Source organism: Anomalospiza imberbis, chromosome 21 (genome assembly GCF_031753505.1).
Source record: "Anomalospiza imberbis isolate Cuckoo-Finch-1a 21T00152 chromosome 21, ASM3175350v1, whole genome shotgun sequence".
Lineage (NCBI taxonomy): Eukaryota > Metazoa > Chordata > Aves > Passeriformes > Viduidae > Anomalospiza > Anomalospiza imberbis.
In genome coordinates, this window is record NC_089701.1 from 2,322,477 (window position 1) to 2,345,257 (window position 22,781).

The window sequence follows — 22,781 nt, forward strand, 5'->3', positions numbered from 1 at the left end:
CCTGTGCCACACCTGTCCCCTTGTGCCACATCTGTCCCCTTGTGCCACATCTGTCTCCTTGTGCCACATCTGTCTCCTTGTGCCACACCTGTCCCCCTGTGCCACACCTGTCCCCTTGTGCCACACCTGTCCCCCTTGTGCCACATCTGTCCCCTTGTGCCACACCTGTCCCCCTTGTGCCACACCTGTCCTCCTTTGCCACATCTGTCTCCTTGTGCCACACCTGTCCTCCTTTGCCACATCTGTCTCCTTGTGCCACACCTGTCCTCCTTTGCCACACCTGTCCCCCTGTGCCACACCTGTCCCCTTGTGCCACATCTGTCCCAGCTGTGTTGGATGGGGAGTTCTGCCAAGCACCAGGATCTGTCTGTGCCTGGCCACGACCACAAAAGCCCCACAGAAAGGGGCTGGCCGTGCTCTCCCTGCACACCACACAAGCTCTGACTGGTTTTCTCACTCCTTCCTGCACCTGACATGCTGTGGGGTTTTTTTTTGGTGTGAAATACCCCATTAAAGGGGGCTTGAAATGAAAAAAGGGCACTGGGGTTTTATGGATTTATGAGATGGAGCTGTTCTTGTTCCGAAAATTAGAGGAATCTCTGGTAAATTCACCCCTGAGAGCGAGCCCTGCAATGTCCATGTGTGGAGCTGGTTAAACAGCAGCGGGAACAGAAATAAATCCCAGTGGAATTAGGCCCAGAGACAATAAAGGCAATAAAGTGTTGTGTGAGGAGGAGCTGAGAGCTTTGGAGAGCCAGAACTCGACCCCATGGTGAAGCAGAGTTCATTTGGGGCTGCCAGGGCTGCCTGTCCCGGGGTGTTTGCCCTTGTTCTGTGCTGGAGCAGAAGCTCCCAGAGCTCCAACGGGACATTTCCCATCTCGTTTGCCAACGTGCCAAGGAATCCCAGCCCTTTCTGCTGTGCTGAGCTCAGCCTCCAGCCCCAGAGCCCACGAGAGGGAGCAAATTCCTGCTCTGCAAACTCTCCTCCAGCAGCAGCTCCCGCTGGGAATAATCCCACGAGTTTCCCCAAAAAGGCGGCCCTGGAAATCCTGGGCTGTGGGAACCCAGCACATCCCTCTGGCTGCCCTGGCTATCTCCAGACCCTGGCAGGGGGCTTGGAGACCTTGGCACGAAGTCAAAAACACCTGTGGCTTCGGTTTTAGCCCGTGGAAAAAACTGCCAACTCTGGATGAGGAATTACAAGCCACAAGGGTTTGAGTAGTGTGGCAGTTGAATTAACACAGGGTGGAAAAGTAGAATTTTAGGGCTTTTAGAATGGGGTTCAGGGGACAAGATAGAGGGATTTGGGTGTGTCCTGACCTTCTTCTCCTTTGTCTTGTCCTCCATGTCTTGCTGTGATGGTGACACTTTTCTGTTGGTTTAAGGTACAGACACACTGTCCAATATAAATGACAGACATTGGCACGTCATTGTAAACACGGCACACTGAGTTTTTGGGATAAAACGTGAACACCGCCCTGAGGGCAGACAGAATGCCATGGCCGACCTGCTGGACAGAGCTCAGCAGGGCAGAGAGAGAATGTGATAGATAAGGGAAAATAAACAACCTTGAGAAGCCGACCCTGCGCATCCAGACTCCTTCTTTGGCTGCACGGGTTGGGAAACGAGGACTTTTACACTCTTGGGGTCACCTCGACACCCGGACTCGAGACTGGGTGACCCCAAGTCCTTGTGATGGGCTGAGCACGATCTGCCCGACACCAAATCCACGCTGAAGACTTCTCTTTCCCGCTGATCCCCGGTGGTTTTGCTGCTTCCAACCTTTCCCTGCCCCATGGAGGGAGCTGAAGTCTGGGAGTGGCTCGGGAGGTGGCACTCAGAGCCCCTGGAGTTGGGGACAACCAGGGTAAGGCTTTGCTGGGAGTTCTTTTAAAGCAGCCAGGGAGCAGGGAGTGATCTCCCAGCAGGATAAATCCAGAGGTGTGGAGCTCTTGGTGTGCACAGGACCTTCCACTGCCATAAAGGGGCTCTCAGCAGTCGCTGCTGCAAAGGAGAAGCAATATCTGGAGATGAATCTGGAGCAGAGGCAGGGGAAATAAAAAGAGATTTCTTCTTTCTGGCCATCTCTTGCATTGAAGCAGCTCTTGCCTAACAAAAGTGGAATACTTTATTTCTGTGCTTTGAATGCAGCTCCAGTGTGCTTGATAAAATGAACCCATAAAATTGCAAATATGAGGCAATTTGACTACTGATGGCTAATGCATCATAAGGGCCCAGGGAATGGCAGCATTTAAAAATACCCCATCGAAACATTGGGCACTGCCTCCTTGCCTTGCTCTACAGCAGAATAAATAAACAATATGTGTCTATTATGCTGGTATTGTCCCAAGCCAAAAGAATGAGTGCACAGGGTGTTACTTGCTTTTTATGGCTGATCCATTATGCCCAGAGACCAACGTGGGCATGAGAAAGGGGGGATCAACAGCTCTTTCCCTCTGAGGAAAGGCTCTTCTTGTTTCACATCCCCAGGGGAATTATTTTCCGTGGCTGCATCCAGCAGCAGGATCCTTCCCTGTTCCCCAGCCTTGGCCTGGCTCTACTCCAGTTTTGGGGGGACAGAACCCACAGCCCTCAAACACCCCCTCTAGTGCAGGGGAATAGCGGGGGAGCAGCAGCTCAATATTTGTGTGGATTCCTGCAGGAAACAAAATGCCAGGGAGCTGACAAGGAACACAAAAAGAGGCTTTTCACAGGGGTGGAGAGCCAGGACAAGGGGGAATGGCTTCAGACTGACAGAGAGCAGGGTTAGATGGGATCTGAGGAAGGAATCCTTCTCTGTGAGGGTGGGGAGGCTCTGGCACAGGTTGCCAAATCCCTGGAAGTGTCCAAGGTCAGGTTGGACGGGGCTTGGAGCACCCTGGGACAGTGGGAGGTGTCCCTGCCCACGGCGTGGAATGGGATGAGCTTTAAGGTCCCTCCCTACCCAAGGAGCAGAGGTGTGGGAGCAGGACCTCAGTGCCCTCCCCAGTCCCATTCCTGGGCTCGTTTCTTCTCTTGCAAGGACTCCAAGGAGCTGATTCCAAACCAGGCAGTGCTGGCAGAGTGGGAACATCCAGCTCGGGGGAATCCACACCAGCAAACCCCGTAATCTCTTTTAAATTGTCTGAGAGTGGGAGGAATAAAAGAGACTGAAAATTACACACCTTCCCCCCACCACAGCTTTTCCTGGGCAATCTCAGAATTTATCGAGACAACTCCTGTGGGATGCTCCATCATGTCATCCAAGACTTGTGTATCCACTCTTCTGCTGCTGCTGCCGAGGGAAGAAATATGATAACGGGCAGGATAATGAAGCAGACATGCTTTCTCCAAATCAAGCCCCTTCTCTCTTCAGCCGGGAGAAAAGGGTGAAGAACTTCCCCTTCACGATATTTTTCTCAGTAATGTGTTTTGACAATTTAATTTAGAAGTCATAGAGTAGCGAAGACAGAGTCACCCGGTGGGTGGACATCGGCGAGTTCAGTTGCCTTTGTGATGAATTGGTGATAGTACAGAGATGACAAAACAACACAGGGGGACAAGAAGGAGGCTGGCAGCACTGTCGGCAGCATGCACAGGATAAATTGAATGCTACACTTCATCCAGGAGCTTCAACATTCCCAGGCATCCCGACATAATTTATGAATTGCAATTAGCATTTTATTACGGCTCGTGCCCGAGCTGTGCCTATCACTTGGGTTCAGGTTTTGCAAGAGTTGCAGAGCAAAGTTTTCCTAAGTTTAAAGCACCTATTTATTTAAATTAAAGTGGTAAGCATGCTCACGGGTTGGCTTTGCTGTTCTCCAGCTGCAGAGGTGGACAGTGTGGGTCTCTCGTGGGGAGGTTTTGGGGCTCTGGCAGCACACACGTGTTCTGCTGGTGATGGACAGGCTGTCCCAGGAATGCTGTGGGATTGGTGGGGATCATCAGCAAAGCAGCCCTGGGGAGCAGCAGGACCAGTCTGTGCCCCACAGCCCCAGTTTGGGGTCTGAGCTCTGCCCCTGCTCCCCACTGGGCTCTGAGTCTTCTCTGTGCAGCTCTTGCAGAGCCCCATCCTGCTCTTTTGGGTCTGATGGCTCCCAGATTTATTTCTCCTTTTCCTGAGACCTGGAAACTTCTGTCTCTTGCCCTCGGGTGACTTCTCCAGTCGGCCAGCAGAGGAGCAGCCACTCCTCCTGCTCCCTTTTCCATCCCAGGTGGGAAGCAGAGCCCTTCTGCTTCCCTTGCCCTGCAAACAGAAAATCATCTCAAAAACCTTTCTGAAAAGGGTGTTTTAAGCTGGAAACTGGAGGACTTTGTGGGCAGTAACCACCAAATTGGCAGCCCTGCTTCAGGACCCCCAGCACCCCTGGAGGGTGCCCGGTCAGGGTCAGGGGTCCCTCTGCCCATCCAGCTTTGCCTGGAGCTGCTATCCCCATGCAGGGACACAGATCTATTGTACAATTTAACTCCAGAGTCACTCTGAAAGGCCCCTGACTGTGTTCAAAACGACTCTGCAGGTTGTTATAAATATACAAAGCTTTTTGTGGGGATATTCATGAAATTCTATCACCACTTACCCTGGCTGGTAATGGCCTTGTTTATGTATGGGCTCTCTACCTGGCTTTGCAGCCTCTCCAAACACAATTCCATTACAGTGTTTAACTGCTCTATCAGTGTAGTACTTAGCTCTCTCTGCTTCCCAGCACAGCTCCTTAATGGCCAGGGAAGGTATTAGGCACTGCAGTTTGTGAGTATTCAAAAGAAAGTTCAAATCTCACGATTTCTTTATTTTAAAATTCATGGAATTTCTAAGTACCAACTTGTAAGCCATGACCAAACAGTCATTTCTTTCTTAAACAGTTTTTTTTTCCCCTCCTTTCTCCTCCACCAGTTAATGTGATCTCACCACAGCTCTGCAGATGCCAGTCCGTCCTTGTCCCACTGGAGTGTCCCCAACACCCTCGGGGTCCCCACTGGCTCTTTCCTGCCCAAGAGCAGCCACAGCCCACCCCAAGCAGGGGGACATCACTCTGAGGGCATTATGGGCTCACTTTGGGGGTTTGCAGAGGGTGTGGGGCAGGGAGCCAGCTGTGCCCTCCCCGAGGAGTGCTGGGGGGAGCAGAGCGAGGGAGAGAAGAGGATTAGAGCTCAGGAGAATGTTTAAAAGGATGTGCAGTACCTGTGTGAGAAGGGTGGCAGGATCAGGCCACTGGTGGTGCTGGGGACACAGCAGGGCTGGGAATTGTCCCTCAAGTCCTTCCTCAGCAGCAGCTGTGGTGGGGTGGCCCCAGCTGGGCTCCAGGTGCCACCAAAGCTGCTCCATCACTGCCACCCTCGTAACCCTCCAGCCCCAAACCCTTGCCACACAAACCCAGTACATCAGCCTTCTCCTTTTTGGCACTGCATGGATCCAGTTCCCATATTCCTCCCCTGGACTGAGAAGAAAAACCTTTCACCTTCGTATCTGGAGTCCCAAAATCCCCCTTCCCACAGAGAAGGATGAATCCCCACCTCCACCAGCCACTGCCTCATCCATCAGCTGCCGCTTAACCTGTGACTGTCACCGTGGCACCTGGGTGGCAGGAGGCAGCTGGGAGGATTTGCCTTCTCTCCCCAGCTGATCATTTTCTCGTTCCCTTGTATGTTTGGCAGAATGTCACAATTTAATTGTTGGAAACAAGAGCAGGAAATATTAGCGGTGCTGGCACAATAGGATTTTAATTTAACTTCAGGACAGAAATGTGTCTCTAGCAGAGTGCCAGGCTCCAGGATTGCCTGTGAGTACGAGGAGCCTGGAGTTTGCCTAATAGTCTGCACAACTGGGGTAATTCTGTAGGGATGCGAGGGACTTAATTGGGCTCATGCTTAAACACCCTCGTAATGCAAGGCACACTGCGTGCTCCCCGCATCGTTATTAAACAGCCCATTTCCCTTTTTAATGATCATCTTGGATCACTCTAACAGTGATCAGCGAATAATCCCGGACAAATAAACATCTGTCTTCAGTGCTCCCACAGCTGGGGTTGCTGCTGGCCTCCGAGTGAGGCTGGGACAGAGGGACAGCAGTGCCCCCAGCCCCAAGGGACCCCAAATAATCCCTCTCTGCCCGGGGTGGGGGTGCTTAGAAGTTGGGGTGGGCCCTCAACACCACCCCTAGGGCCACCACTGTCTGCTCAGGCAGGAGGGGTCTCCCTGCCTGCCCTGATATTGAGGTAAAATATGGGGCAGCACTAAATTATTCAGTTGGCGAGAGGGGCTCTCAGGATGGCGTGTTGCTCTTCTGCAGTGTAATTAATAGTCTTTAGATTAAATATGAAATCATTCCTGCTCATTAATAATTCAGCGGCAGCGTGGCGATCTTTGGAGAGCGGCAGCACTTCATATTCCTCTCAAGTCTGGTGCCTGGATCGCTTTGGGGGGAGGCAGCTGCCCTTTCATCCATCTCAATTACAGCTGCTGGCTGCTCATTTCCTTCTCGGAGGGGGTTTTGCAAAGGTGTGAAACTTTCCGGCCTCTCCGGGCTCGGTGCCGAGCGGTGTCAGCGCGTCCTGGGAGGGGCCGGTGCTCTGCGCCCACTCAGGTGCCAACTTCTGGTGCTTCCCAAGGTGTCCGTGGGCAGAGCCAGGAGTTTTTGGGTTGTATGGAGCTCAAACACACCTTCACCCTCCTCTTCGTGGGCCCTGAGTGTGCAGCCCACGTTCCAGAGGGAGGTGGAGGGATGGGAAAGAGCTCCCGGTGGCCGAGGCGCCGGCACTGCCACTCCTGCCATCGTGCTGGTGGCAAAATCACCAGCGCCAGTCCCAGCGCCACAAACCCTGCAATTCCCAGTCCCAGCGCCACAAACCCTGCAATTCCCAGTCCCAGCACCACAAACCCTGCAATTCCCAGTCCCGGCTCCAGAAAACCCTGCAATTCCCAGTCCCGGCTCCACAAACCCTGCAATTCCCAGTCCCAGCACCACAAACCCTGCAATTCCCAGTCCCGGCTCCAGAAATCCCTGCAATTCCCAGTCCCGGCTCCACAAACCCCTGCAATTCCCAGTCCCGGCTCCACAAAACCCTGCAATTCCCAGTCCCGGCTCCACAAACCCCTGCAATTCCCAGTCCCGGCTCCACAAAACCCTGCAATTCCCAGTCCCGGCTCCACAAAACCCCTGCAATTCCCAGTCCCGGCTCCAGAAAACCCTGCAATTCCCAGTCCCGGCTCCACAAACCCTGCAATTCCCAGTCCCGGCTCCAGAAAACCCTGCAATTCCCAGTCCCGGCTCCAAAAACCCTGCAATTCCCAGTCCCGGCTCCAGAAAACCCTGCAATTCCCAGTCCCGGCTCCAGAAAACCCTGCAGTTCCCGAAAACAGGAGCTGCCCCACCTCTCCTCCATCTCTGCCTGGCCCCGCTGCTGTGCTTTGCAGGCAGGATGGGGGTGGCGGGTTTTGCTAATGCTGACAACGACCATAATTTAGTTTTACACCAGCACTAAAACCAGAGAAAAAATTCATGTCCTGGGACATCTGTGACACAGTTGCTGCTGAGGGCGGATTTATGGGCAGCCCCAGCAGCTCCCAGCAAGGAGAGGTGAAACAGCCCGGATTGACTCCAGCCTGCTCCTGTGGGGACAAAGCCCTGCTCCACCTTATTCCAGCGCGGTGGGATGGGGGAAGGAAGGAGGGAAGGCAAATCCGTGTCCTGGTGCTGCTGCTGGGCTCATTCCCGAGTGCTGCACCCGTCGGTCATCCACAGCCCTGCTGGAATGCTCCAGGGCAGGCACAAGCAGCAGATGGATGGCTAAATCCCCTTGAAGATGGCAGGAATATTTTAGGATGCCAGGCCGCGGGGCTGCGCCAGCAGCAGCCCCGGAGGGTCCCTGCTTTTCGCGGAGTGCCATAATTCCTGCTCCCAAACAGCAAACCAGTTTTAGACAGCTGCTGCAGGAAAATCCGAAATCAAAGCCGGATCCCGGGGTGCAGCAGGCGGGAGGGCAGGATGAGGCGACCCCGGCACAGGGCAGGAATTGCAGCTGAAGGCAGCAGCTCCGGGGGTCCCGGCGGGTCCCAAAGGCAGGCGCTGAATGTCACCTCTCCCAGGGAGCCCCAAGCATCCACGTGGCTGCCGTGACCTTTATGGAGCCCTCCCGGCTCCCCGCGAGCTGCTGCGAGAGGATAAACTTGTTTGCACACCTGGCTGGGTTTTAAGTAGTTTTAAGTCCTCGCCGCAGCTGCCCCCCGGTGCCCGAACGAGCCGGCTCCGGGCTGCCCCGCCGGGAGCAGCCCCGGCAGGGCTGGCAGCCGCCTGGGCGCCTTTGGGGGGCACAAAGGGCGGTGCTGCAGCCAAATGCTGCCTTCTGTGGGGTGGGAGGATGTGGGGTCACGGGAGAGGAGCGGTAGCAGGAGGCCAGGGATGCCTGAGGGGGTCAAAAAGCCTCCAGAGGAGCCCCGTGGTATTGGGGCGTCCTTGCAGGAGGGGCTGGTCCATAAATCCCCCTCTGGGGAATAATGGGATCCCCACAGCCGGTGGGAGAGTGGCTGGGGTGACGTGGGACAGTTCTGGGGCTGGGTCCATCCCCAAATCACCCCAAAGGTGCTGATGTCCACCAACTGGGTGTGAGGGGAGCCAAAGCTGGAGAGACCCAGAGCATCCTGAGAGACACAAGAGGTGATTCCTCACTAAGGAACCAGGCAGGGATCACAGAGCCCATTTCCAAGACCTGCTTCTTTTGGAGACCCTTCTGCGTGGTCCGGTGGGATGAAAAACCAGAACCATGAGGGAGCATGTTAATGAATATGGAAACCTTCTTTTTGGGTAGTGCACGCTCATAAATGAATCCACTTTATAGAGCCATAGCTGAGAGGAAATGACTATTCGGAGCCTGATTTATCTGCTCAAATGCTTTGTAGTACTTCAGATTAATAAAAATATTTAATAAAGAATCAAGTTGGTTTATGCAAAGAGAATCACATCCCCTGTATTTTTATTACTGAAAAATTGGAAGCGGGAAGGAATAATGATATAAGCTACTGTATAAATGACAAAAATACCCATTCTAGTTATATGCATTGCTGTACAATCTTTTTCTATCCTATAAACATAATATATTCTTATGCCTATTTCAACTGATTCAGTAGTCATATGCTGCATTGTGCAGTTTAATACCATCCCGTCCTCAACAGCTCTGGCAAGTGATTAAATAAGAAATAAATTTTGCTGTCATTGCATTTAAAATCAAATCAAGGATCATTTGTTACCCCAAACGAACCAGTTATCCTGCTCTGCTCATAAGGAGGCTGCTGTTTGCTGAAGCATTTAGAAATGTATATATAGTAAACTCTTTGCATAATGGCTTGTACTGTAATATGATCTTTATGAGCCTCCCGCTCCGGAGACACTCGGCAGTGCCAATAAACAGCACATTGCTTTTTTAATTTAAAGTTATAGGTATGAGACACTCCATATCCTCCTTGTGCTCCTCCGAGCCTTGCTGGCTGTGCCACGGAGCTGGGGGCAAAGCTCTGTGTCCCCCAGTGTCCCCCAGCGTCCCCCGTGTGGCACCTCAGTGACACCCCCGGTGCTGGCGGCTCCTCCCCAGCCTCTCCAGCAGCTCCCACGGAGAAATCCGGCAGTGCCAGGCCCCAAACATCCAGGGAATACACCCAGGAGGGAGAGACAAACTGTCCCACTCACCAAGTACATTAAATTTAATGTCACCGCCTCGTTAATGGCCCCTCACGTTGTAATGTGTAATATAAACTCACAAATTAATTGCCCTACCTCCGAAAGCTTCTTTAACTGCTGCTGGAATGAAACCTGGCTAATAACCATCATTTCAAAGTCCATTCTTCTTAGAAGACTGTGTCTGACCAAGCTCCTTTTGTTGGCTCATTATTTTAATTCCTCTCTTCCCCAGGAATTGCCATTTTTTGGCCACCTCCACGTCCTCACTGGGATTTACCTGAGAGCAGCTGCTCTTTCCTCTGGGATTTCATCCACAGGTGAGCCCTACACCTGCCTCGTGCTCCAGGTGTGAGCAAAAGTCTGTGGAGGGAACCTTTTTCCTTTGAAAGAGAAAAAAAAACCCAAAGAATTTTCATTTAAAAATGACCATTGTAATGAAAAGGAAGTTCCCCGGGGTGCCCTGTGGGGGTTTGGGCACCACCAGTGGCTCCCAGCCCCTCACCATCAGCCACAGACCCACCACAGACCCCATCAAACCCACTGGGCAAATTATTTGTTGCAAATTATTTGCTCAGCTTTAATTATCAAGTTTTGGCACCCATTAGTTAAACCGGTTAATTTTATTACGGGGAAAACAACAAATCACACGGCTGACAATAATGAGGATGAACAGGCATTTAATTATCCTTGTTCTAGACAGAACAATTATTAATTTTAAATTGCAAAAACTCATTTGAAAAGTTTGGAGTCTGGAGAATTCTGGTGGGGAGCGGGATATTGCTGTGGGAGATCTGCGGTCAGCGGCTTCATTAATGCCAGGAACTCCAGGAAATCAATTCCTGCACCAGCCTCTTCCTCCCCCTTGGAAAGGGCAGGAGTAAAACCAATAAACTTGTGTGTGGGGGGGGTTGTTAAAAGAGATTTGGAGTCGCTCTGCTGGATCTGGAAGGGTTTGGGGTCCCTCTGCTCTCAGCAGGACACAGCGAGGAGGATCCTCCTGAATTTGGGACAACACAGATCCCTCCCCTCAGATCCTTCCTCAAGGCATCCTGGAGGCTGAAGGAGAAGCAAAACCACCCGATAATAAAAGTTGGGGGAATGAACCTGCAGAGGGGAGGAACAACTGGAGCCTCATCATTTATCCCCAGTGGTCAGTGGCACAGATAACATTTTTCAAAGTGTAATTGCAGTCAATTGTACTTTCCCCCCAGTGCCCGTCAGCTCAGCTGGGGTGATAAATGTTGGCTTTTAAGCAAGAATGGATTGATTATTAATAGCTTAGATACCAGTTACAGGAACTGCAATAAAGCTAGATTTTAATTTCCCTCTCTATTAAGGGATCTCATGTTTCATTCAATGTAGAGAGAAAGTAGGGGGTTTTGCAAAGATATTAGATTTACTGCCACTGTAAAAGATCATTGATGCACCCAGCTCTGGGCTATATTTGACTGATTTTTCAACAAAAGGCAGCACAGTGGGTCGCTGAGTCTCCCTGTGTCCAGCCCTGCACCTCCCTGGCACGAGGGAGAAGAGGATTTCATGGAAACCCAGAATGGTTTGGGTGGAAGGGACCTTAAAGTTCACCCAGTGCCACCCCTGCCATGGGCAGGGACACCTTCCACTGTCCCAGCGTGCTCCAAACCCTGTGCAGCCTGGCCTTGGGCCCTTCCTGGGGCAGCCACAGCTGCTCTGGGCAACACTTCCACATCTCCAGAGTTCCTGATCTCCCAGCCTCCCTCCTGTGCACTCCTGCTCCCCATTAAACCCAAAATCCCAGCAGAAAATCACTTAATCAGGGTAGGGATGTTTTGGCTGTGATTTGTGTCTAAGTCAGGAGCAAAAGCATAAAAGCTGCCTTGACTGAAGAACAGAGTTGTGCATTTTAATCTCTTATAACTTACTTTTATGATGTAATTCTGAATTATGTTATTGCATTTGTATTTAGAGAGCACACCAGATGGTGCATGCAGTAACACTTTAAATTAGGGTTTCCCAAATACACATTAAATTTAGATTTAATAAGACAGTTATCACATGGGAATTAAATACCAATTGATTATTTAGAAGGTAGCACAGCTCAGCAAAGTGTGCAGCTCCTTGCACTGCAGCTGGCACAGGGGAGGGACCTGGAGGGGGCACCCAGGGGTCCTGCCGGGCACCCATGGCCTCCCTGGCTCTTTGTCACCTCAGTGGTGACACTGGCAGCGGAGGGTGACACAAAGGGAGGGACATTGCTGTCCTCCCCCGGCGTGCTGGGATGCCAGCGCCACCCAAGTGGGAGCAGTGACACCCAGACTGGTGCCAGTGGTTTGTCCAGACCAGCGTCACCCCTGGGTAAATCAAACCCCCGCTCTGAGGGCACCTCCAGCCACACAAACCCATTAACAGCCCTGTGTGCCCAGCCATGCCCAGCTCCTGCTGCCCACCCTGTCACTTTGGGGCACAGGGCCCCTGGGGACATGGGACTGCTCTGCCTGGCAGTGTCCCAGCACAAGGAGTGGGGCATCCAGCCCTGTTTCCATGTGGGACGTGACCACAGCTCAGTCACTGCCAGGTCTGTAAAAACATTTAAGATCCTTTGCTGCCACCGATTTATTTTTGTATTATTATTTTTATTAGTATTATTATTATTATTCTGAGCCACAATGTGCTGCTCATAGACTGCGGGTAATTTACTTTTCTAATCAAATTGATTTCCATTCAAATGAATTCTCTTGTCCGTCTCCATTCCAGTAATGTTATTGTAAGCGTGAGCTCTGTCTTGGTACAAATGTCTAATCAAATGGGGAGATGCAGAGGGCAGCCTGCTGCGTCCTGGTGAATCACTCACAAGTGAAATTAGAGATGCTTTTAGGTGCAATAATTTATGTATTGTAACTTCTGGTGAGGCCCGGTGAGTGAGATTACATTGTCTTCCTGGATTTATCTGCCGTGGTTTGTGGCTTGGCATTTCTGCCTTTTTTTCCCCTCCTCTTTTTGCCCTGTCCCTGAACTGGACTGATCTAATTCCTCTCCCAGAGCCCCAGAGGGATCAGGTTTGGTCTCACAGGACCCTGCCCAGGACCAGACCCACCATGAGGGATTTGGGTACCAAAACACCAAGCCTGCCTCATCCCAGCCCCAGCACAGCCAGCCAGAATTCAAGCTCCTGCCCCACCTGAGCAAGCCCTCATTACCCCCACGCCGGTGGCAGCTTTCCCGTCCGAGTGTCTGCATTGTCACCGTGCCGCTGCTGTCGCCACCCCAAGGACGTGGCCGTCACTCCATCCCCTCCCTTCACCACGGAATGATCATTCCTATCGTTACTACCCTGAAGCTAGCCTGCAATAACACCCCAGAGTTCTCCCTGCAGCCCTGCCCGCGGCTGATGGATGCGCTGCTGGCACCGTGACTCCTGCGGAGCGGCCCCGGAGCGCGGCGGGCACGGCAGGAATGATGCACTTCCCACTCCTCACCCTTTATTTGTATTTTGTGTCCTGCACGATCCATCTGAGCCGTCGCCGGCGCTGGAGTGCCGCTCCACAGTCGATTATAAAAGGCTCGGTGCAGAAGATGCATATCAATAAGAGCAGCCCTGGAGCGGGGCTGGGATTTATGGCAGCTGCTCCAGGGCCCGGCTGGCATCAATCTCCCACTTCCCTCGCACGGGCCGGGCAGGAGGGGCACCCCCAGAGCCCCCAGGCTCACACCTTGCGGGGCAGCAGCCCTGGGAAAGGGGGAAGAGGGGGATGGAGCCAGCCCTGCACGGATTCCCGGCTCTTGCTCCCTTTGCCGGGGTCCCCGGCTGCAGGAGCAGGGACCAACAGCTCCTGCAGTGGCCAGTGGCAACCACCTACCCCTGAAATGGCCATCATCTGCAATGGTCAACTCCTGAAAGGGCCAGCTCCTGAAATAGCCAGCTCTTGAAAGGGCCAGCTCCTGAAAAGACCAACTCCTGCAATGAGCAGAGCCACCTGCAATGGCCAATGTCTGCAATGGCCAACACCTGCAATGGCCAGCTCCTGAAACAGCCAGCTCCTGAAATAGCCAACTCCTGAAAGGGCCAGCTCCTGAAAAGACCAACTCCTGAAATGACCAGAGCCACCTGCAATGGCCAATGTCTGCAATGGCCAACACCTGCAATGGCCAGCTCCTGAAATAGCCAGCTCCTGAAAGGGCCAGCTCCTGAAATGACCAGAGCCACCTGCAATGGCCAACACCTGCAATGGCCAGCTCCTGAAACAGCCAGCTCCTGAAATAGCCAGCTCCTGAAAGGGCCAGCTCCTGAAAAGATCAACTTCTGCAACGAGCAGAGCCACCTGCAATGGCCAGGGTCTGCAATGACCAAACACCTTTAGCAATGGCCAACAACTTCTGCAATGGCCAATGCCAGCTGAAATGACCAACACGTGCAATGGCCAATATATGAAATGACCAACACCCGCAATGGCCAACACCTTCTGCAATGACCAGCCCCTGCAATGCCCAGACTCTTCTGTCCCTGGGCTGGTGATCCCTCATCCCAGGATCCCTCCACTTTTGTCCCTGGAGGCCCACAGTGGGGACAATCTGCACCTGTAGCACCCAGCTGTGAGGGTGTGAATAAAGAGCCAGACTCAAAGAGTTGGAGCAGGTGCAGTGCTCCAACATCTCTCCCTCTGGAGCAGATCCCAAGGAAATTAAGGCAGGTTAAGTCCTAAGAACACACCAATAACCAGCCATTTTCAATGCCCTGGGGAGGAGTGCACCCATGGGTGCTCCATTGCCTCTCTCAGCCACCTCCCTCTCATTTTGGCACTGCCAAAATCACAGCCCCACCCCAGGCAGGGGGGAAAACACCTATTTTACAACAAGAGCAATAAAAATAATAACATTAATGCAGAGAAAGATCCCTTTCCATCCCCTCACGCTTGCTCCAGCAGCTCCCCTCGCGTCGCTGCCGCAATCCCGGGGCCCAGCCGGCGTGAGCCAACCCCCCCCCGTGCATTTTCCCTCAGCACATTTCTACAGCAACGTCGTTTACTTGGTTAAATAACTCATTTATCTTTTTATACTCTCTGCAGATCATAATACACCCACTCTGACAATACCGCACACCAAAGACCTAATTTTAGCGCTGGTGTTTAGAAGTAATCAGTTTGAAATATTGGAGCGGGCGTACGATGGGCTTGGGGTTGGGTTTTTTATTTTTTTTTTCCCCCCTGAAATACTGACGTTTGCAAGAAAGCTGCTCATAAGGAAAATTCTGATTATAACAACTCATTTAGAATAAATCAGTTTGAAATGGTTTATATAACGCGGCGGAATGCGCCGTACGCGAAGCATCCAAGTTTCTGTGTTTTCCCTTTTCAGTGAGATGAGATTAAATGAAACCCCAAATGCAAGTGGTTTTGGGCACTTCTGTTTTGCTAAGCTGAGGAAATGCAGCTTCTCAGCAATTTTATGGCCAATTGAGTTGGGGGGGGGAGGGCAAAAATTAGAGAGAGGAGAATTACCACCACCCCCAGCCCTCTGCAGGACCCTGCTCCAGCTCAGCCTCTCTGCTTTGAGACCTTTCCCCTGTCCTCATCCTAAAGACAACAACAACCCCACGACAGCCCCATCCTGGGCAGAGCCAGGGGCCCTGGGACGCTGCATGGAGCTCCTGGTGCTCCATGTCCCCTGCTGGTGCCTGGCTCCCTCCCCCTGGAGCAGGGGTGGCAGCGCATCCCCCCGAGCATCCCCAGGAGCATCCCCAGGAGCATCCCCCCGAGCATCCCCAGGAGCATCCCCAGGAGCATCCCCCCGAGCATCCCCAGGAGCATCCCCAGGAGCATCCCCCCGAGCATCCCCAGGAGCATCCCCCCGAGCATCCCCAGGAGCATCCCCAGGAGCATCCCCCCGAGCATCCCCAGGAGCATCCCCAGGAGCATCCCCCCGAGCATCCCCAGGAGCATCCCCCCGAGCATCCCCAGGAGCATCCCCAGGAGCATCCCCCCGAGCATCCCCAGGAGCATCCCCCCGAGCATCCTCCCGAGCATCCCCCGGGGCATCCCCAGGAACATCCCCCCGAGCATCCCCAAGAGCATCCCCAGGAGCATCCCCAGGAGCATCCCCCCGAGCATCCCCCCGAGCATCCCCCCGAGCATCCCCAGGAGCATCCCCCCGAGCATCCCCAGGAGCATCCCCACTCTGCCCCAGGGCCCTGGGATGCCCTCTGAGGCCTGGCAAACTCGTCACACGTGTCCCTGGGTGGGTGGCAGGAGCCCTCCTGCCCGTTCTCGGAGCCTGGGTAAGGTTTTTCCCTGGTGGAGAGGTGGGGAGCTCCCAGCAGAGCAGGGGAGATGAGGATTTATTTCAGCTGCTGCCGCATCCTCCGGTCTCGGCCCCACTCTCTGCAAAGCCCCAGATTAATTTGGGAGTGCTGCAAATTCAATTTAAAACAATGATAATAATAACAACAAATATTAGTGTTTGTAAGTGGAGGGAGGGAGGGAGTGTGTGGTGTCCAGGTAAAAAAGCCAAAAGATGCCCAAACCACATCAGGTGAAGTGGGGGGAGAGCACAGGGCAGTGCAGGGAACTCCAAAATCCCAAAATTTGGGCAAAACCCTTCAACTGGCCAAATCTGGGTGTTGTTTCATACCTTGAAGTGGAGCCTGAGCCACCAGACCCCCTTCAGCATCTATTAACAACGCCCTGCTTAACACTGCCCACCACCCAGAAAGACAGAAAACAGAGCAGAGGAAACCTTTAATTGTAATTTACTTTATTATTTTGTAAATGTGAATTTTACAAAGCGTTTTACAATTAATGATCACATTGGGTTGGTTTTTTTTTCTTCTTTTTTTTGTTTTTTTTAATGGATCTTTTTTCATCATATGAAAACAGCTATGAGCACAGTTCCAGCTCGGGGCAGGGGGGGGGTCTTCATGTTTTCTCTCTCTTTTTTTTTTTTTTTTTTTTAGTTACTGATATATCGTGTCAGCCATGGCTACAAAATAACAGTCTGAACTATACAGAGTAAGAGCACATAAATACTAGTGAATAATGCACGATAAAAAATAAAATAAAATTAAAAAAAAAAAAAAAGAAGCTAGCATCGTTCGTGGCTGAGACAGTTGAGGAACATAATTCAGTGGTACTGTGAGATTTCCTTACAGCACAGAAAGTATTTTTAACAGTCATGAATTACAGTACTACTTAATACCCTATGAAGACGCTTTAAAAACAACCTTGTACTTTAAGTCCTTTTTCCTCCCCAAACATTCTGTCCAAAGGATTAATGTTCTATTTGAATCAAGTGCCATCCAAATGTTCAAGTCAAAAATATTTATACATTTATACTCAGTTGTTTTTTATCATTTAGTAATTATTTTATTTACTTCTTTTTTTTTTTCTTTATTCTTGTCTGCTAAAAATAGTATTGCAAGTTTTGGCTTTTTTTTTTTTTTTTAATAACCTTGACATAAAAATCACGATTTTTTTATTTTTTATTTTTTATTTTTGTGTGTGTGCAAAACGCTTTTAAACAGTGGAAGAAACTCGAGGAGGAGTGGAGGGGTTTCCAAAGCGAGCGCGTCCCACTCGCCCCCTCGCTCGCTCCCAGCACGGTTTGGGGAGCAGGAACACTTGGAACAGCAGTTGAATCCCGGGATGGCTGCGGACTGGCCATGGGGGGCTGCGGGGACAGCTGGGGACACTCTGGGGACACTCCGGGGCTCAGCCCGCCTTCCCACGGCTCCTTCTCCATTCGCAGCGAGCGACCGCCAGAAAAACGAGGGATCAGAGCACAGCCCCGGCGGACAAGGGCTGGGGACAGCCCCTGGGGACACACGGAGGGGCTCTGCTCCCAAAACACCGCGGGACAAGGGCTGGGGACAGCCCCTGGGGACACACGGAGGGGCTCCGCTCCCCAAACACCGCGGGACAAGGGCTGGGGACAGCCCCTGGGGACACACGGAGGGGCTCTGCTCCCCAAACACCGCGGGACAAGGGCTGGGGACAGCCCCTGGGGACACACGGAGGGGCTCTGCTCCCAAACACCGCGGGACAAGGGGGACAAGGGCTGGGGACAGCCCCAGGGGACACACGGAGGGGCTCTGCTCCCCAGACACCGCGGGACAAAGGGGACAAGGGCTGGGGACAGCCCCTGGGGACACACGGAGGGGCTCTGCTCCCCAAACACCGCGGGACAAGGGCTGGGGACAGCCCCTGGGGACACACGGAGGGGCTCTGCTCCCCAAACACTGCGGGACAAGGGGGACAAGGGCTGGGGACAGCCCCTGGGGACACACGGAGGGGCTCTGCTCCCCAGACACCGCGGGACAAGGGCTGGGGACAGCCCCTGGGGACACACGGAGGGGCTCTGCTCCCCAAACACCGCGGGACAAGGGGGACAAGGGCTGGGGACAGCCCCTGGGGACACACGGAGGGGCTCTGCTCCCAAAACACCGCGGGACAAGGGCTGGGGACAGCCCCTGGGGACACACGGAGGGGCTCTGCTCCCAAACACCGCGGGACAAGGGCTGGGGACAGCCCCTGGGGACACACGGAGGGGCTCTGCTCCCCAGACACCGCGGGACAAAGGGGACAAGGGCTGGGGACAGCCCCTGGGGACACACGGAGGGGCTCTGCACCCCAAACACCGCGGGACAAGGGCTGGGGACAGCCCCTGGGGACACACGGAGGGGCTCTGCTCCCAAAACACCGCGGGACAAGGGCTGGGGACAGCCCCTGGAGACACACGGAGGGGCTCTGCTCCCCAGACACCGCGGGCAGTTCCAGTTTTGGGGCGCTGCGGGGGCTCGGAGCCCTCGGTTCCCAGCCCGCATCCTCGGGGGAATCTGCAGAGGGAAATCGCAGCTCCAAGGATCCAAGCACCAGGAGCCGCTCCCAGCTCCTGCCCTCACCGCCGGGAAAGGCCGGGAATGTCACCGTGTCCCCGGCCCGTGGGACAGCGGGGGTGGCGGAGGGTCATGCAGCCCCTCGGCAAAGCGGTGTTTAATTAGCGCTAACGAGGAGGACAGGAGCTGGTGCCACGCTACGGCAGCTGCGGGGAACTCGGGTGCTTTTACACTCTGCGCTCGTTAAAGGTGCTTGGTATAACTTTAGATATAGAATATACAGGTAATATTGCTAATAGTCAAGCATAAGAATAAAGGTGCAGACATACCATAAATACTGATGCTCTGATTTTACACTGTCAGACCTAGATGAATGCAGTTTCCTATTCACATTATAAAGCAGCCCCAAAATTCTAGAATTTAAAATAGTGTCGTAAACAAAGAGGAGGAAGGAGTTGGTTATGATCTGATCTTCTTAATCTGTTTTCCTTGGAAAAAAAATGATCAAAAAATTCTAAGGCACTCAGGAAAGCCGCATACAATCGATGGACTGCTCTGTTCTCACCTTACATTCAGTTTTAAGGGTTTTTTTTTTTTTTTTTTTGCTTTTTTGTTGTTTTTTTTTCTCGGAAGAATACAATCATTACCATATAACATTTTCAAACATATCATTAATCCTCCACACACAGGAAACATTAGTGCAAAATGCTTGCCCTCATCTACCAGATAAGGAAAAACCCAACGCCCTTCACATTTTAGAAGTTTGCCTTTCTAATAATAATAATAATAATAATAATAATAATTAACAAAACAAACCCAAAATCAAGAAAAAAAAAAGAAATTAAAGAAAAAAAAAAGAAAGAAAAAAAACCCCAAAATATACAGGAAGTTGTGCTAGGTATAAAAATATATATTTTCACTGTGCAACTTGACTCTCTCCAGACTCTCTGTCCTAAGCCATTCAAGTACTTTGCTGCTGCCCCCCCGGTGGCCCCGCCGGCTGTCTGGGAACAGGTTTGGTCCAGGATGAATCCCTCCAGCCAAGTGCAGCCCCCGGCTGGGGGGCTCAGCCTGCTCCCCACCCCCAGCAAGTGCCAAAAAGGAGGAGGAGGAGGAGGAATCCTCTGCAATATCTTTTCTCTCTAGATTTATATTTATATATATGCACACAGACACACACACAAGGGACGACTTTTGATCTCCGGCACCCGGAGCCGCTCCCAGCTTTGCCTCAAAGTTTTGGCAAACCCAAAGATTTGGGGATCAGGAGGGTCCTCAGCCAAACCTGAGCCCCACCAAGCTGGCTGAGCTGCCCTCCAGCAGCTGTCCCCAGGGCCAAGGAATTGCTCCGTGTCCCCAGGGATGGCTGGGGACAAAGCACCCCCCGAGCTCAGCCCGTGGTCCCCGGGTTTGTTTAGTGACGTGGGTAAAGTGCAAATAGAGCTGTGCCCATTCCCACTTCTCCGAAGCATCCCACACCTCTGCACCTGCACCAGTCCCCAAACCTGGCTGGGGCGTCACAGTCCCCCCCAAAAAAGCTGTGCCAAAACCCAACGTGGGGCAGGACCCCCCCATCACTGATTTGTTGTGTCAGGAGCAGTGGCACAGGCTGGGCAGCCTCGTTAGTTACGATGCAAAAAAAAAAAACCGCTTCAAGTATCAAAGAAAACAAAACAAATGGCCAAAAGTTGGGTTATCCTCTCCCCACTCCCCCTTTCCCAATGGAAATACAAAGAAGAAAACCCTGAGCAAAGCGCTGTCTGGATTAGGGAATCAAAGCAGGAAAGAAAAGAGGAGCACAGCCACAGCAGCCAAAAAGTGACTCTTTGTGCACCTTGTTCCTAGTCCCCAACGTGTTAGAGAACAAGCTGCAAGTGTCATTAAAGCAGGTCGTTAAGTCACAGTAAAAATAACCATCATTAAAAAAGGAAAGGAAAAAAAGGAAAAAGCCAAACTTGGCTTTAATGTCACTGTCCCCATCCCCTGGGGGCACCCCAGCAGTGCCATCCCCCGTGGGACCCCCAGCCCTCGGGGGAGGCTGCAGGGTCCCGCTGGAGCCGGCTCCGCGGGACAGACTCCGCTCACTTTGGGGTTTGTAAAGGCCAGGGACAGAGCAGGTACCTGCTGCCCATCAGGCTCCAGGCACACCCACAAGTCCCATCCCGAGGCCACCAAAGCCACCACAGCCTGGGGACATCAGCCTGCAACAACAAAAATAAAGACAAATAACTCCACATTGGGTTTTCCCCAGAAGGGACTGCGGGAGGGTGAGCAGGAGGCAAAGCGCTTCCTCCTTCCCAAAACCTCTTCACAAAAGGGCTCAAAGCTCATTTTTTTTCTTTTAATTTTTGCATCCAGTACACTCCAAATTATTAGAATTTGGTTGGCCTGGAGAGGAGGGAGGGGGCAGAGGGTGAGCTCTGCACGCACTGAGCTCTGCCTCCGGTGCGGATGCTGCCAGGAGCCAACACCAAGAGCTCCCGACTCCATACCCTCTGGAGCAAGAACAACATGCTCTCCATGCTCAGATTCCTCCCTAAATCCCTTCACAGGCTGAGGGGGGCTCCTCCCCTCCCAGAGGGTGCCCCAGGACCTGCACGTCCTGGGGTACAGAGGGGTGGCAGAGCCCGGCCCCCCAGGAGTGGGGACGTGAAGGCGCAAACACGGAGAAGCAAAGGAAAAGGAGTGGCTGGGAGGGAGGAAGGGAGGGAGGGAGAGAGAAACCAAACCCAAACCCAGCTGTATTGGGCAAAAACCAGACCACAACCACAACGGCAGCCAGGCTCTCCACCTGCATCCCACGCAGTCCTCCCGACACGCGCCAGCCTGAACCATCCCTGCTCCAGGGAGCCGCAGGAACCTCCCCGGGACAACAGCACCCACGGCCAGGGCTCCCCCCTGCCTCCAGAGGGGTCTGGCCACGATCACTGCCACGATTTCCCCCAGCCCATCCCACTTGGCTCGAGCCCTTCCCGAGACAAACGCGGCCAGTCACAGCACCTGCACCCGAACACACCTCGCTTTCCTGTTCAGTGACAAAACTCTCCTTAGAGGACAAGGTTAACGATGGCTTTACTTCTGAGCTGAGTGATGGATGGGGTGATGACAGGGTGGTGGTGGGTGGGGGGTGGCTAGCTTTTCTCCTCCCCTTCTTAAAACAAACAAAAAAACCCCCAAAAAAAACCAAAAAAAAAAAAGAAGAAAGGAAAGGAAAGGAAAGGAAAAAAAAAAAAAAAAGGAAAAGCTACAATCTTATAGACTAACCTCAGGAATATCAAAAAAGGAGCCCAATATTTTTTTAAGTAGGTCGCCACAGACCTAGTCGTTTACAGTATAACGAATGCGATTATTTCCTTCATAAATTTTAAATACAAGCAGAATAAAAATCACATTTTTTTCAGGCAACAGTAGCAGTTCAGTAGGTAAGTGGCTTGATCACATTTTTTGTTTTGTATTAGTAATGCATGCAAGCAGCTTTAGTATTACAGATCCCTTATAGGTCATGAAATGTTTGCTCTCTTTATAAAGTCCCTCCATAAGTACCATCTTGTCTTCTCACGGGGGTTTCGGGCCGGCTGGAGGAGCCCGAACCTTGTTCAAAAGGTTGCGGAGTGCTTTGGGTTTCCGATGCCATGGCATCTGTGGCAGCTGCCTCCTGGATCACGGAGCCGGCGCCTTCGGCATCCTCGCTCTGCTCGAAGGACTGGTTGGATCCATTGCTCAGCTCTACATTCACTGTGTTAGTTCTCAAGGCTACTATAGTCCCCGCCTCGCTCCTCCTCTCTGCATAGATGCGCTGCTCGAAGACCTGAGCAGTGTTGGGCTGGAAGTCGGGCTCCAGGGGGACAGTGTTTGTGGAGGAGCCCATGACGGTGCGGTACATCTCCATCCCCTCGGGCAGCATGGATTTGATCTTGGGCAGCCAGCGCTTGCGCACGCGCCGCGCGTTGGTGCACATGTCGGCCGCGATCACGTTCATCTCGCTCTCCTTAAAGCTCGGGGCAAAATTCTGACAATACACTGCAAAGACAGGGAGACACAGAGCTCAGGCTCCGGGGGGAGCGGCACAAAGGTGAGCCCGGACTCCCAGGTGGCAGCGGAGCTTCACCCACGGACCTGAGCTCTCCACACACACACAGGGCTCCTCAGCTGGAGACAACCAGGAAGGGATAAGAGCTGAAGGTATGAACACCCCGGGTGGCAGAGGGAGGGGGATGCAGAAGGGCCCCTCACTCCATGGGGAGCCTCACAGCCACAGCCACAGCATGTGGGGATGGCCAGACCAGAGGTGGACAAGAAAAGATCCCACAAACTCCCCAGCAGCAGC

At 52.7% G+C, this 22,781-nt stretch overlaps 2 protein-coding genes across 7 annotated transcripts in view; one reads left to right on the forward strand and one right to left on the reverse strand.

The window, feature by feature from the left end:
* Positions 1-22,781, forward strand: part of KCNT1 (potassium sodium-activated channel subfamily T member 1) — a 212,913-nt gene that overhangs the window by 140,709 nt on the left and 49,423 nt on the right. The gene's annotated exons all lie outside the window — the stretch shown is intronic.
* Positions 21,720-22,781, reverse strand: part of NACC2 (NACC family member 2) — a 50,774-nt gene continuing 49,712 nt past the window's right edge. For all 6 annotated transcript variants that reach the window (XM_068211040.1, XM_068211046.1, XM_068211043.1 and 3 more), the window contains exon 6: positions 21,720-22,474. In XM_068211040.1, the coding sequence (XP_068067141.1) occupies positions 21,975-22,474 (500 nt within the window). In that variant the 3' untranslated portion in view covers positions 21,720-21,974. The remainder of the gene's footprint in view (positions 22,475-22,781) is intronic.